The sequence below is a fragment of the Trachemys scripta genome, chromosome 6 (assembly GCF_013100865.1).
Source record: "Trachemys scripta elegans isolate TJP31775 chromosome 6, CAS_Tse_1.0, whole genome shotgun sequence".
NCBI classification, from domain to species: domain Eukaryota; kingdom Metazoa; phylum Chordata; order Testudines; family Emydidae; genus Trachemys; species Trachemys scripta.
This window is the reverse complement of record NC_048303.1, coordinates 31,204,510-31,220,254: the sequence shown is the minus strand read 5'-3', so window position 1 is coordinate 31,220,254 and position 15,745 is coordinate 31,204,510. Positions and strand designations below refer to the sequence as shown.

The window sequence follows — 15,745 nt, the reverse complement described above, 5'->3', positions numbered from 1 at the left end:
GAAAAAAAAAATCTATCTGTTAAAATAAGACAGAGACCATTGGCTTTGATTCCCTGAGTACTGATACTTGAAAAAATTAAGCTGCAGAGACACTGTATTTATCAACACTACAAGAAAACCAGACAGTTTTAAATACATTTATCAGTGTATTTGCAGTTCACATTTCATGGTAGGTGAACCAATAACAAATATTGGGGGAAAACTTAAACTGTATCCAAAGTATTTGCTTAAATACAAAGGGTCTGATTGGAGCTATACCAGTATACACAAGCTGAGGATATGGCTTGGAGTTTTAAAAGCATCAGTTCAGAAGCATTAGCTTTGGCTTATTCCGATTAATATTTTTCTCTGCACCTACTGGAATCATTTTCATCATTAAAGTAACTACCACAAGGAGGCTCATGTTGCACATTATTATGCTGATTGTGAAATCACATTCCAAGCAGCATTCCACAGTTCTTAGATAATTAACTCATGATGTTTTATGTTTTTGTTTTTTCATTTGAGAGATCTTATGGGAGATGTTCTGGGTTTTGAAACACTTTCTCATGCAGTATTACCTAACATGCATCTACTTAACATAATACTGGAAATGCATTGTGCTAGGCATTTGCAGATGTTTATAAATGTTTATGAATAGAGAATTCCAGCGAAATGGGTGGATAAATAATCCATGATTTACTGTCCCAGGATTAAAAGTGAGAAATTCAGAATAGAATTAAAGAAGAAATTGGCTTGTTTTTACTTTAATTACTTTTTGTGTGTTGTAAATTTAAGGTTGTACATGAAAACAGTTCTCCATCAGAGGTAGTGTTCACATTAAGGGCTCTTCCAGTGCATGGATACATTCGGAAGTTTGCAACAGAAGAAGGTTACCTTGGTGCAGAACAAAAGCCAGTTTTGACCTTTACTCAGCAAGATATTGATGATGGCAACGTTCAGTATGTGCAGACAGTTTCTGACCAGCTACAAGACCATTTTTCGTTGGATGTGACCAATGGCATTCGAGTGGTCAATGGAATAGAAATCTCTGTAGACATCATCCCTAAGCTGATTCCATTAGAAGTGCAGAACTTTACAGTAATAGAAGGTGGTTCTAAAGCTCTGGTGGAAGACTATCTAAAAATTTCTAATCAGCATTTCACTGGACTCAATTGTGAATTTATTTTAGTTGAGCCACCAAAGAATGGGCATGTTGGAAACTTTCGCTTTCCTGGAGTAAAGTTAACCAAATTTACCAAAAAACAGGTAATGTGACTATGGTAAGCTTGATCTAAATGTCAGTCCTTTTTTTGTTTGTGTTTTTTTTAAATGCTGATTATTATTTGTATTGCAGTCACACCTGCAAGTCAGGGTTCCTTTGTGCTAGGCACTATACAAGCTCAATAAAGGACAGTCCTTTACCTGAGGAGATTACTGTCTAAGACAAGATGAAATGGGAGTTGGCATTTTCCTGCAGAAGTCATGGTAGAAGTAGCAGGGTTGAGGGGGGAGGACATTGTTTTTCAGTCTAGTTCTGAGTGAATGTCAAACTAGTGGCAAGGAACAGACCTTGGATGTGCTTAGTGGGGAAGTGGACAAATATCGGCGTTGTTGGTGGAGGAGAGAAAGTGGAGATTCCATGATAAGATACAAGTGCAAATAAGTTTTGTGTAGCCTTAGAAGGCTATGAAAAAGGTGAGAAAGCCAGTTGAGGGTCTCAAAATCATCTATTTTTAAGGCCAGAACAGACCATTATAATGTTCTAGTCTGGTCTCCTGCATAACAGTGGGCACATTATTTCACCAAGTAATTCCTACATCAAGCCCATATTTGTGGTTGTGCTAGAGCATGTTTTTAAGAAAGACATCCAATCTTTATTTAAAGACTTCAAGTGATGGAGAATCCACCCCATCCGTTGGCCTGGGGCATGAGCAGGAGTTATGGCAAGATGTTTTGTGATTCACTAGTTTCAAATAATAATGGTTTGATACTGCAAAATAAAGTACTGATGGTTTGCAAAGTATTTTCCCCTTTCAAAAATCTACAACAGAGTTATGCGTGTTAGATGCATATAAAAACATATATATCCCTTAATATGCTTACTTGAAAGTAAAGATCCACATTATGCATTATTTTGCATCCAGGGATAACTCCTGCCCAAACATGAATATGCCTGATTTTATACTGCTTTTCAGACTCCTGAATATAGTAAATTGTCTTAAATGGCATGGGATGTAATAAGCCAACAATTCAAAATGAGTAGAAGCCTGAACAGGTATCTTACATTGCCAACGTAATTGAGGGTCATTTTGCATCTGAATGAAAACTCTCTAATTTGAAAGTTTCAATATTTAACATTTTTCAAAGTGCATAAACTGAAATGTGTTAACCTTTGAAAAGTGTTAATGAATATGGATTTTTTAACTTTTATGGCCCAAACCCAGAAATTTGACTTTCAGCTGCAGATAGTGATGTCTTAAGTCATTTTGCCTCTTCTATATAAAAATTAAACACTTAAGAGGGTTCACTTTTGAAAATCAGTTATCTGTGCTTTAGCTATTTTTATATGCGTTCTTTGGGATTTATTGGTTTGTCTGTATGTACCTCACTATATCTGAGGTTATTTCAGAATAACCAAATGCCCATATGCAATCTGATATGCTAGAGATAGAAGAGTGTGCATCAAAGGGAGAAGAATGGGGTCATGAAGGCTGAAAGAGAATTATTGCAGAGCTGGAATGGTTGAATGCTTTTTGTTTAAAATTTCAAAACAGTTTTTGTTTTAATTTCTTTAATTTTCAGTCCATTTATTTTTCAGGTAGAGCAAGAATTAATCTACTATATTCATGATGACAGTGAGGGGGTGAGTGACAATTTTACTGTCATAGCAAATAACACAGAACTGTGGAAACAAAGTTTGCCCCAAACTATATTTGTGACTGTTACGTCGGTAAACGATGAAGCTCCTGTTATAAGTACAAACAAAATACTTAGGGTAAGTTCTTCATACTTTCGTCTTTATAATTTTAAAATCTTCATTTTTAACCTGACATTATTTTATAGGACTATAATAACACAGAGAATAGAGATAGATATGTGTAAACCTGGAAATATATGCTATGTACTAGAAGCCAGTTGTGGTGTTTAGATACCATGGTGATAGGCTCTGTAGATAGATTGGATACTATGACAATTGTTTGTACATATGGAATCAGATCCTGGCTCTTACTAAGTTTGTGTTGTGCTGTCCTGGTGGTGCAAAGCAGAACTTAAGCTCACCTAAGAGGCTGGCTGATGATTCTTTTTGTCTAAAAGGAATCCCTGAGTGGCCTAGGGACTTATAGCTGGATCTGTGCCACTACCTCCTCTTGGCCTTGACATGGGACACATGGGGGTGAAAGGCGTATGGGTGGAGCACTGCTGTCTTTTGACATTCCCTAGCAGGAGTAATGGCAACTTAGATGCAGTTACTAGCCAGCATAAATCAGAGCAGTCCTGAGGCATTGGCCTTTGGCAGGCTTCAGGATTGAGGGACCATAAAGGCGGCTTCAGATTATTTTTGCACCATCCCTCGGATTCTGCGCCTAGCACCTCTGAACTATTGCTGAGGACCAGGTCCATTGAGATTAATTCTGCTCTTTGTTGTATCTCTGCAGCCCCCGCTGAAGTCAGTGGAGATAGCATAGGTGTAAGAGAACAGAATTTCACCCACATACTATGGTTTAGGGAATTGACTAAGTATCTGATATTTCTAATAAGAGATATGAAAGTTTCTCTCAGAAAATGTATGCAGATTTTTTAAAAAGTCCTAATAAAAATAATAATATTGTATTATACAATGAGAGTCCAAAATAGAACCACTCCTCACAGTATTACTAGAGAGACTGGAGCTACTGCTGTCTGTTACTGTAGGTTTGTTGGGTTGTGGTTGTTAAATATGAATGAAAGATAATATTCTGAAACACCCAAAGCCTGCTTTCTTTGTATAGTTCCCAAAGAACTTATGGAATTGAAGATTGTAGATTTGGTCTATTTTTTTCTCCTGGTAACCATAGATAGCATTTAACCAACCATTCTATCTTGTAAGGAATAAAGGATGGTTTCTTCTCATCCCTATTTCATATTGGTGTGGCTCCATTAGCTTCAGTGGTATAATTCCAGATTTACATAAATGTGAGAGGATTATTATCTATATTACAACAGTGCCTGCAGGCTGGAACCCTCTTGTCCTAGGCACTGTAAAAACATAGGAGACAGTCCTGCCCTGAAGACTAGATGACTGGTGACTAAAACAAACATAAAGGGTGAGGGGTGGGAGAACAGATAATAAAATGGTGGTCACGGCCTATCAGCTGTCTAACAGTAAATGAGCTGCAAGTTTATTGTAGGCATGACACCAGAGAAGAGTTTTTTAAAGGAAGGATTTGAAGGAAGATAATGTTAGATATTTACATAGTGCATCAGCCCTAGTATAGCACAGAGCAATTTACAAATTACATCATTTAAAACATGTTTGCATTTAATCCTGAGTATGAATGGTATTTGAGTATTGTGTAGCCAGATTGAGTACTGTAGAGATTACCACATTTTAGCATCATCCATAAACCTTTTCACAGAAGAAAAAAAGAGAAAGGATATAATCAGTTTTAGCAGTGTTGTGCTTCACAGTGATGGCATTTACCCACTGCAGGCATCCATCCACACTGCAGTGCACCATAGATATTAGGCTTTTACACCATGCTGAGTCCTGACAATTTGGCAGCTTTCTCAAAGAAGGAGTCAAGTATTACACAATAAACTCCCGCAGGGGAGGATAATTATCCACCGGTGGGGTTCTTCAGGCGTCAACACAGTGGGTATTAACTGTAATCTAGTAATACACACAGGGGAAAGATGTCCACCAAGACTACTTCCTGATTTCTCTTTCCTTGCGTATTATTGCTTTGCAGAATTATCCTTTGACAGAGTTGAGACCCAGCAGCACAGCACATTGATTTTTTTAAAACGATTGTTAAGACCAGGCTTCACAGGAACACATGAAGTTGATTGGCAGACCCAAAACTTACCTTTATTTTAAAACATAAAAAAATGACACAACTTTTCAATCTAATCCTGAATTATGTCAGTCATCCAGAACATAGATAAAATGCTATCCACTCAACTGGGCAGCCTGCCTACACCAAACCCATGGTTCTTGTATTCATGACTGTGGTTTTGCTTGTCACACTTGACCCGTTACTGTGCTTACATACTCTGTTCTTGTGCACTAGCAGGGTATTGAAATACAGAACTACTGCATTTCTGATAGTTATGTGCACACTATACAAAGCTGGAGAATCTGATTTATTCCAAACAATCACTTTAAACCAAGCTGAATGCCTAAAATAGATGGGTAAAAATGGATTATAAAGTTTTTTCTCAGTACTGACTGACTATTATCATCAGCTGGGAGTTCCAAGGCAGTGCTTACCTAGGGTGAAACTTGCTAAATTCCAGGTTCCAGTCAGGCTGTCCTTGCTCATCCAGGAATCTTTTATTGCTAGCTGTTGAATTTTATCCTGCTTGTAGTAATCCATGTATTTTTAAATACAATAGCCCTGGCTTAATTTATACCTTTTTAGAGATAAGAAGTAAATGTACAAAGTTGAATGAAAATTCCCTGAAAACCACTTTGTTGACCTTGTTGCAAGACCTTGTCTAGAGGATAACCTTTCTTGGAAGATACTTTTGCATTTCAAGTAATAGATTTGGTCATGTTGCCTGCTACAGAATATGGTCCTGATCCTGCAAACACTTGTTCATGTTATAACTTTACACACTGTTTACCTCAGTAGGACTCCTCACAGTGCATAAAGCGAAGCACATGAGCAAGCTTGCAGGATTGGGGTGTAACAAAGCTCTTAAAAGAACAGCTAAGTCAGTAACAAAGCAGAACAAAAATGTTAAAAGTATCAGATCCCTTTATTAGCAACAGAGGGCCCCTATGGAAGTAAGTATTATACTCTTGGGGGTCTCCAGATGGATACTGAAGTTAAATTTTTAGTCTTGTAATGGGAATTTTTGCCAAACACAACAAACTGTCACACTTACCTACTCAAATGTAAAGCGATTCCTTTGACTCCAATTCCCTCATTTCTGAGGCCTCCTCAACATTCTTTCTTTAAACCACAGTGTTTATGATTGGTATCAAGGTGGTGAGCAGGTTTTTTTGCCCCCCTCAGTGTTTGTGTGTAGGCGCTGTTTTGTTTTTAAAGGGATGAAGGCTATTGGATTTTCCTTTTTTTGAACTTCTGTATCATTCTGCAATATTTGGATGAACATCACAGATTTGAAAAGTTTTATTAATATGAGAAACACTAGTCTTTAATTTCACTCTGTAACTTAAAACCAGTATTCTAAACAATTACAAGGGAATTGCTAGGACTTTTAGTCCAGTTGAACAATCAAAATGAGAAACCTTGTCAGAGAATAGCTAACAGAAGAGAGCTCTGATTCAGAAAAGCTCACAAATATGGGCTTAAGTTTGTCCCTATTCATGACAGCTCTTGAGTACATGATAAACATTAGGCACATATTTGAAACCCATTTACTTCATTGTGTCTTAAACAGAAGCTTTTAAAGTTAAGCATTTTTAAAGTAGCATTTTTGAAAAAATCAGGGGGATTCAGGTTGGAGAAAATAAAAATCCTGACTCTGCTGGTCCCATTTATCTATGCATTTAAGTAAGATTTAGTAGTAGTAAGGTCTGGTTGTACCTCAGTGTAGCCACAAGGTGGCTATATTTTCATATATGTGTGGAATTTTTCTTTAAAAAAATCTAACAGTTATTATCCTTCTTGTTAATTAATTCTGCTTAACAGGGTATCTCTATCAACGGGGTATTTTTCATTTCTCAGCAAGAAAGGTCGTGAACGTTCCTGCGTACTGTAGTAGTGGAATATTTTAGGCAAATGCAGAATATTAATGCAAAACTGACATCTCGGAAGTTCTGCATACTTTTTTCGTTCTGTTCTTAAGAATACCTTGATCTCCACCTTATGTGATGCAAATGGATGTGGGAAATAAGTCACTTGTACTTGTAAAGTATTTGCAGTATTTCAAGTGTTTGCCTCCTTACCATCCATTTCAGCTCATGGATCTCCTTTCATTCCTCATATATCAATTATACAGCACACAGAGAATCTTAACACATAGTGTGCACACAAAAAGGCATTGTGTGTAAGCGTGCTGGGGAGGCATGGAATAAACAATATCTTCATAGCTAAAAAGCCCTATTATTTCTTAAGTTTGAATGAGGAAAATTTGTAAGTCATGCAGAGGTTTAGCATTGGAGTTACACATGGGTACACATTTGCATACTCCTTTGTAAATATTCTCCCTAGTGTTTTACCATTTATATGCATTATATTATATTTTTCTATATACAGGATGATGCGATATAAAAGTATTATTGGCATGAGTTTGGGGTAGCTACAGATCATCAAACAAGTGGCAATAAAACCTTTACATAGTGGTCATTTTTTAGGAGAAGTGAAATAACTTTTGTCAAGGATATTTTTCCCCCCATTAAACTACTAACATAACCTTACCATCAAATAGCTATTGATATTGAATATTAGAGCAAGAATTGGGCAGAGGCAAGAAAAGCCAATGGAATCAAATGTAATATGATATTATTAATACACTAAAAGTCAGAGAGGTACATTATGATATCTGTTCTGCACTTTAACTAGAACTGTTGATTATCAAAGATTTTACATTATAAATCAACTCTTCATGGGATGGAACTGGTGTGCATGTGTTGAATATCTATGGACTTGATTTCAGCTTATAATAGATACACCTCTACCCAATTATCACGCTGTCCTCGGGAGCCAAAAAATCTTACCGCGTTTTAGGTGAAACCACGTTATATCGAACTTGCTTTGATCCGCTGGACTGCGCAGCCCCGCCCCCGCCGAGCACTGCTTTACCATGTTATATCCGAATTCGCGTTATATCGGGTCACGTTATATTGGGGTAGAGGTGTATGTCCTATCCTGAGCTCTAGGCACCTTAACCCATAATTAAAAATGCAAACAGATCAAAAGTAAAGCCAACAGTTGCTCTTTACTTTCAAACAAGAAAATAACCACCCAAAATTAAATGAAGCCCACACAATGCTCCCATCCTGGGACATGAGTATTTATAGTGCTTTTGTCTGCCCCCAAACCTGGGTAAACCCAGGGCCTTATCATTGCCAGAGAGAGAGACGTGTCATGTTTGCACTAGAATTGCTAAAATTAAAGTAGTGGGTTTTATGCTGTGTTCACAAACGCTAGTTTTTTGTCTCAGTTTAAGCCTTGATTCAAAGTGCTGAGCAACTGTCGGAAATGTTGAGTGCCTTCATCTCCCGTGCAGTCAGTACCTCCAAGAGCTATTCAGTCCTTTACAGGATTGAGCCCTTGGTGCATAATGTGAGCAGGTGGGAGTTGAAAGAAAATATTTAGTTTAAAAAAGTGTTGCCTTTTTATTAGTAGTTGTATTGTATTTAATCTGTTGTCTTTCTTATGGCCCAAATCTGTGACATCTCCAGTGCCATTTATTGCAGTGGAAGTTGAGGGCACTGAGTGTTTTGCCCACAGTAAAGGACATGGCACTAACACTCCGTGAAATAAGCTGCTGCATTTGTCAGAGACAGAGTACAGACACTGTCAGACATTTGAATTTCCTCTGAAATACTGATTTATGCAGGAGGTGGTTGATGGACACAGGTCTGGAGGGATCTTCCTGGGTCATCAAGTCCAGTTCCCTGCTGTCGCAGGTAACCACATTATGTAATCCTGTTCATAAACGGGATCATATAACGTATCGAGCTCCATCTTAAAACTAGTTAGGTTGTTTGTTGGTGTTGCTTGATACCTTGAAGTTTTAAATAATTTCAGAATGTTAAACACTACAGTCAATGATCAGAAACCATATTGGATTACAGGGTTACCTGTTTTAGCAACATGAGATACAGTGAATCAATCCAATCCATGTAATTTTTTCTTCGTCTGTTTTTTGTTTTTGTTTTTTAAGGTTTGGGTGGGCTCAGTTACGGAAATAACAGTTGATGACCTTTGTGCAGAAGATAAAGACTCCTCAGCATCAGAGCTAGTGTATTCTATTACTCCACCTAGCAATGGCCACTTGGCTCTTAAGTCTTCTCCAAACAAAAGCATCCTTAATTTTACCCAGGCTCATATAATGGAAGGACAGCTGGTGTTTGTACACAATGGTAGGTAGTTCTAAAACTACCATGTGGGAATATTCTGTTATGTAATCCTATGGGGATATTCAGAAATGTAATCCCATGGAGATAGTCTTGTAACATGATGTAATTTTAGAAGCACTAATTAAGTGATGTATGATCTCACAAGCAAAATGGAAGGTTTCAGGTCGTTACCTGAGTAGGTAACTTCCAGCAAACACCTAGGTGTTGTAGGAAGTAGTATTGGTAATTCAGTAGATGTATTGATTGATTGATTTGTATTACCATAGCACCTAGCAGCCTCAGTCATGGATCAGGACCTCATTGTGCTACATGCTGTACAAACACAGAACAAAAACCAGTCCTGTCTCCAAACAGCTTACAAATTTAAGTAAAGACAACAGCTGGATACCAGCAGACTGTCGGGGATACAAGGAAACAGTGACACGGCATTGGTCTCAGCACAGCAGCAGCCAAGCCACTGTCAAGCTTTCTGTAGGCCTCACAGCAAGGGAGGGTTTTGAAGGTGCATAATGAGCTAGTTTTGAGGATTTTAGGAAGCTTCTTCCAGATGTGAAAGGTGGCATGGGTGAAAACATGAAGATGCCTGTTTGAAAATTTAACAAGTGACCAATGCAGGCTGACATCATGGGCTGATTGGAGGTGGAAGTCGACATCTCAATATTGAATAAGAGATATGTCAGGTGGAGATAGGTTGTGAAGAGCCCTGAAAGTGAAGTCAAGTTTGATAGAGAAGAGAAGAGCCAGTGTAGGAATGCAAGGAGAGGAGTAACATGATCAAAGTGACAGGCTAGGAAAATGATCTCATAGCAGTATTCTGAACGGATATGAGCGGGACAAGATTTCATTTGTCAAGGCCACAGAAAAGGATGTTGCAGTAATTGAGATGTGAGATGGAAGCCTGATGAGAGTTTTAGCTGTGTGGAGGGATAGGAAAGGCTGTATCATAGTACATGGTACTTTTCCTTCTGTGTCAGTAGTGAACTGATGCCCACGTATTGTGTTAGGGAACACTGTGATGCTGAAGAGGCCATCTTTTGAATGAGATGTAAAACTGAGTTTCTGACAACTTCTCGTTAAGGATCTCAAGGGACTTTTTGTAAGGGAAGGGTTCTTAACTCTAGGGTTTCAGCTAGATGTCAGCCTCTGTATTTACCTACCTTAATTTCCTCTGCAGTTTCAACTGGATATAGCATTCTTTAGTATAATATAGTGTTCCTTAATGCCTCTTCTAAACTCTTGTGTATGGTTGCTGTGTGCTGTTTGTCAGTTGTTGCATTTCACCCAGAGGTGGCTGCATTTCTGTAGTGGGTGAAATGATTTTTCTGTATTTTTCATATTTCAGTGTGTATTATAAGAAAGGGTATAAAACAAACCTTTGTTAAGCAACTGATTACCTGCATAAGAAGACAAAAATGATATTGGACTGTGATTTGGCTACATAAATCAGAAAATTTGTTGACATTTAGGTTTTCAAAATCAAATTACACAACCACAACACAAAATAATACTTACACACAGTTACTCTATTGTGAAGGAGACTTTGTTTAGATTTTTGACTGATTCCTTCAGGATAGGGCCTCACTTGTGCCAACTGGCTATCAACTCCAGTGTTGCTGAGACAACAGAGGAAAAACAATCCAAAACTGAATCATAAGAACATAAGAATGGCCCTACTGGGTCAGACCGAAGGTCCATCTAGCCCAGTATCCTGTCTTCGGACAGTGGCCAATGCCAGGTGCCCCAGAGGGAATGAACAGAACAGGTAATCATCAAGTGATCCACCCCCTGTTGCTCATTCCCAGCTTCTGGCAAATAGAGGCTAGGGACACCATTCCTGCTCATCCCAGCTAATAGCCATTGATGGACCTGTCCTCCATGAATTTATCTAGTTCTTTTTTGAACCCTGTTATGGTCTTGGCCTTCACAACATCCTCTGGCAAGAAGTTCACAAAACTGTTTGGTCAATTATTATACATGTCAATTCGCCAAGGTCTCCTTCCCAATAAATCATAGTAGTCAACCCTTTTAAGCTATTTCCCAATGAATGAATATTAGCCCCAGGCTCATGGGGCTGACTAACTGTCCTATCTACCTAAAATAAACTCCTGCATTTATGACAGATTGTATAGACTGAGTGCAGTACAAGAAGCTCACTCACCTGGTCTCATCTTATGTCTGTATACACCTAGAATTTGAAAGACGGTATGAAACTATTAGCTATGATAGACACATGTACAGTTCTACAATCTTAGTTACTAATTGTAACTTGCTCAGTTACAAGCTCAGTAAAGCTACTTTACAAAAATTTTGGTTGGAACCTGTTCCAAAACAAAGAGACACAATATAACTCTGACAATCTTTAAAACACATACACAAGCATGTACACTTACTTATTAATTAGATGCCCAGTTTCAGGAAGTGGTCAATTGACTGATTTGAGTCATTATCCAAGAGAAATTCTATATGGAAGTTATCACCGGATCGATGCTCAGCCATCAGCTTTCAGCTCAGTTATTGTTCACAGCAGGAGTTGACATGCAAATGCTGGTGGAGCAAAGGGTGCACATGACTGTAGTCTTTTCCTAATACGCTACCAGGCAAGCCAACTTGCTGGAAATTAGTAAAAGACAGTTAAAGATAGGTTCTTTTCACCAGGAAGACTCCCAGGTGGCTGGTCCAGGACCTCAGTCTTCTCCTTTCCAGGTGTCTTTGGCTTTTGGGAAGCAATGTATTGAAGAAGACAGGCCATTTTATTCTATATCTGCTGTGTGGTCCAACTTGATTTCTCTTCTTGGAAGTGGTGGCATTGACCAATCAGATCGTGACCCATCTCCTTCCAAAGATTTGAATTGTCCAATCAAAATGAGAATCATCCCCTCAGTCAGGGACAAGACATTAGCTTTAGAGTTCTTGTAAATGGGACTGGAATTTTGCAGTCTCTTTGTGTAACACACCTTATTGCACCAGCTTGTGTAAGAAAAGTTAGGCCATAACTGTTGCATTCATCTTGGGCCATACCTTGAACACTGACTGGTTTGCTCCAGTCAGCAACTTACCTCTGCATGTTGCTTTCCATGGGGCCCTTTCGGTGCATCCCTTGGCCAGCATTGCAGTTATGCTTGCTCAAGTTGCAGTTTCTCCATCCACACTTGTCTAGCTGCTGAAATGTCCAGTTTAAAATTCATGTAGTTTATACAAAGTCTCTCCATATTCTTTTATGCTCTTTAAATGTAATAGTCCATTATACAAGGCAAAGTCAATTCAGGAATTGTTGTTCTCCAGCCAATCAGAATAGCTTTATAAATCTTCCATTTCGGTTCTTCTTTTAACAACAGTGGTAGTCTGTAGGGCTCATCTGAGTCTGTGCATTATTACTCAAACAGTTACATTTCTGATTATTCTACTCTGGGACAAGTATCTTTATAAACACAGTATTTGGTTTCAGTTCCTTTTTTTTTTTTTACTGCCTCTTTCAGCAGAGATGTATTTAACTAACTTGACAGCATAAGCATGTTTGATTGCAAACATTAGCCTTACTTCTTCTCTTTATCACTTAAACTAAAATAAACCAACATGAATGCAACCTCTTTCTTTTCTAACAGAATAACCCATGAAGTGAACTCTGTCACTAAAGTTTATAATATTTTGATCAAAGCTGTATTACTTATAGTTGGCTTCCCTTTTGTACACATTTTATTTAATAATATATGGAGATATACTTATCTCATAGAACTGGAAGGGACCCTGAAAGGTCATCAAGTCCAGCCCCCTGCCTTCACTAGCAGGACCAAGTACTGATTTTGCCCCAGATCCCTAAGTGGCCCCCCTCAAGGATTGAACCCAGGAAGTTCCCCATTTTGCTACTATATCTGGCACATCGTATCATATCCATGTTTGTGTCAAACTGTCCTGCAAAGCTCAAGTGTGAGTAGCAACTTCAGGGAAGACTGCTAAGAACCAGGGCTCAAACCCCAAGTTGGTTGAGTTCTATACTCACCAGCAATTATCAAGTGTAAACTCCTCAAACACTGTAACAGCCTTGCCATTAAGTCATAGACAGTGCCCTTGGGTACTCGGATCTACCTTGCCACCCAGTTAAGCTTACTTTTGTGATAGATGATCTCTTAACCTGAATATTGCTGTGATTTTTAGTGTATTTCCAGTCCAAAGAACCAGTCACTTAGCCCAGGTCAAATGCATCTTAACAAACCAAAAACAACACTTGTAGCCAATCCTGTAATAAACTATCTAAAGATTTATTTACTAGGAGAAGGAAATAAGAGGGGTATTTAGAAGGTTAAAGCAGGGAAACATGTATACACAAATGAGTTCCAATCCTAAGTTTCAAAAAGTAATAGAAGCTTCTATAATAACTCAGGCCAAGCACTGGGGATCTTTTGCTTTTGCTTAGTAATCCTTGCCCCTCAGAGTTCAAGCCGCATAAAAGCCCTTCTTTTTAAGGGCTTTTTATTCCATTCCCTTCTGCTTCACATTGCCAATTCAGCTGTTGGGAAGAATTCACTTGAATGTCTCCTTTTCGTTGGGGTGATGGTGGTGGTAGCAATCAAGAAAATCTTTTGTCCCCTAATGTTCCACAATAGTTCATCTGATGTTGCTGGGCCTTCTTTGTTGGGCGGGAGACAACACATCCTGTTGGAAATTAGTTCTTTCACACTCATTAACGCGTCTCTCCTGTCTGGTGATTTACAGTTACAGAGCAAACACTTAAATATTACCTTATAACATGGGATACAGATATTATAAGTGAGTTAATACGTGCAGCAACTGACAAGCATTTCATAAAGTCTAAACACATTCTTATAACTCTAATACCTGTTTTAACAGTACCAACACATAGGTGAGCCAGACTGCTTTCAGCTATGCATTTATTGTCAGTTGAGACCCAGAGGCCTTGGCATGAGCTGGCAACTAGTCTGCCTGCATCACAGTTTGATGTTAATGTAATATGATTTTTAATTCATTCATAGACAGGGAAAAGGGGGAAGTTTCTTTAGCTTCACCAGCAGAACACTTCTGTGAAAGGCTGCAGCAGCTCTGAGTTTCCTCAAACTGTTGAAGAAATTTAACCGTTAGACCTTGGGTTTTTATTCTCTCAACACTCTGTTCTAACTTTACTAGCAGTCCTTCATGCCTGGGCAATTCTTAAATAGAAAAAACTCATCATTCTGGGGCCTTAGTTACCACAGTATGTTAAGTGTGTGGGTTCCTCTCTGATGAAGGTGCTATATGTAGTTCCTAATTTGTGTGCTGCTTAACCACAAACCCCATCTTAAAAGCAGATTTCTAGGAATGCAGTTTAGTGAAGAACAGATCAATGATATTCTACCCCATGCTTCCCATGGGTGACGTCGGGCTTCCCATGAGGCAGTGGAGGACATTCACTTCACCACTCGGCTTGTTCCTGATACTGGATAAAGCCAGAGATGGGGTCATTTTCTCTGCTTGCTCATTCCTGTTACTGCAAAGAGAATGCATGTGCAATGAAAAAGGAGTAGGGGTCGGTCACAGCTCCCCAGGTGGCTGTGGTGAGAAAGTTACAAGAATGAAAGTATCCCATAGCTAACTTCACCCATAAAAGTAGGGTGGGCTTTAATAAAGCTATTACCACCTCTCTTCTCATCCTCCTCCATTCCCATATTACCTCAGTAGCAGAAAGGAGGGGTACTAGGAAGAATACAGAGTAAAGAACTGTGTCTTAGAGATTATCCAGGATGCAGCAAAAATCAGTTAGTAATTTTAACAATAGTGACACTGGGAAGATTTTGACCTTTTGTTAAATCCTTGCAATTGAGGTAGAAGGGTGATGTCCTAGGTTTGAGGCACTGAATCCTTCATCACTTGGGTCTGAGAAATGACAAATGCACATCTGCAGCCATAGGAAATTAACATAGATAAAGATATTTGCACCCATTTAGGTTGTGAAACTCAGTCTGTAACAGTTCACTTTCCAGTGATCAGTGGTGTGGAACCTACTCTCTGTCTGATCTGTAATGCTGCACAACTCTCCTCTTGAGTCTTCCTCTCAGCTCAGAATCACACCAGTTACCTCAAAGAGAAAAAGGAGTCCTATCTGGCAAATATTTCACCCTTTCTGCTTTCTCCCACTTTGGTTCCCCTTCCGCCTGCATTTTTCTCTCCTTCACTGTGGCCTATGACTTGGAGGTGTTCCTCCTATTTTCAAACTCTAACCTCACAGTCTGACCCTGGAGCCTGTTTACACTTGACCTTCCCTCAATATCTCTCTCACCGCTTTCATCTTCCTCCCTTCCCTTTGCCTTCAGATATTCTATTCTTGTCCCAGTCTTCAGAGCCCCTTTCTTGGCTATGCTTGTCTTGCCAGGTGTCACTTAACTTCTCTCTGTTCCTCATTTCCAGTCATCTACCACTGCTTCTTTGACTTCCTCTCCACTAACCAGCCCCTGCAATCTGTCTTCTGCTTCCTCCATTCCCGGGAGCCTCTCTTACCAAAGGTGACCAATGACCTTT

The 15,745-nt window shown here is 39.0% G+C and overlaps 1 protein-coding gene across 2 annotated transcripts in view; it reads left to right on the top strand.

The window, feature by feature from the left end:
• LOC117879404 (chondroitin sulfate proteoglycan 4-like) overlaps positions 1–15,745 on the top strand; it is a 116,852-nt gene that overhangs the window by 26,518 nt on the left and 74,589 nt on the right. For both annotated transcript variants that reach the window (XM_034774583.1, XM_034774582.1), the window contains exons 4-6: positions 778–1,248; positions 2,801–2,977; positions 9,043–9,241. In XM_034774583.1, the coding sequence (XP_034630474.1) occupies positions 778–1,248; positions 2,801–2,977; positions 9,043–9,241 (847 nt within the window). The remainder of the gene's footprint in view (positions 1–777; positions 1,249–2,800; positions 2,978–9,042; positions 9,242–15,745) is intronic.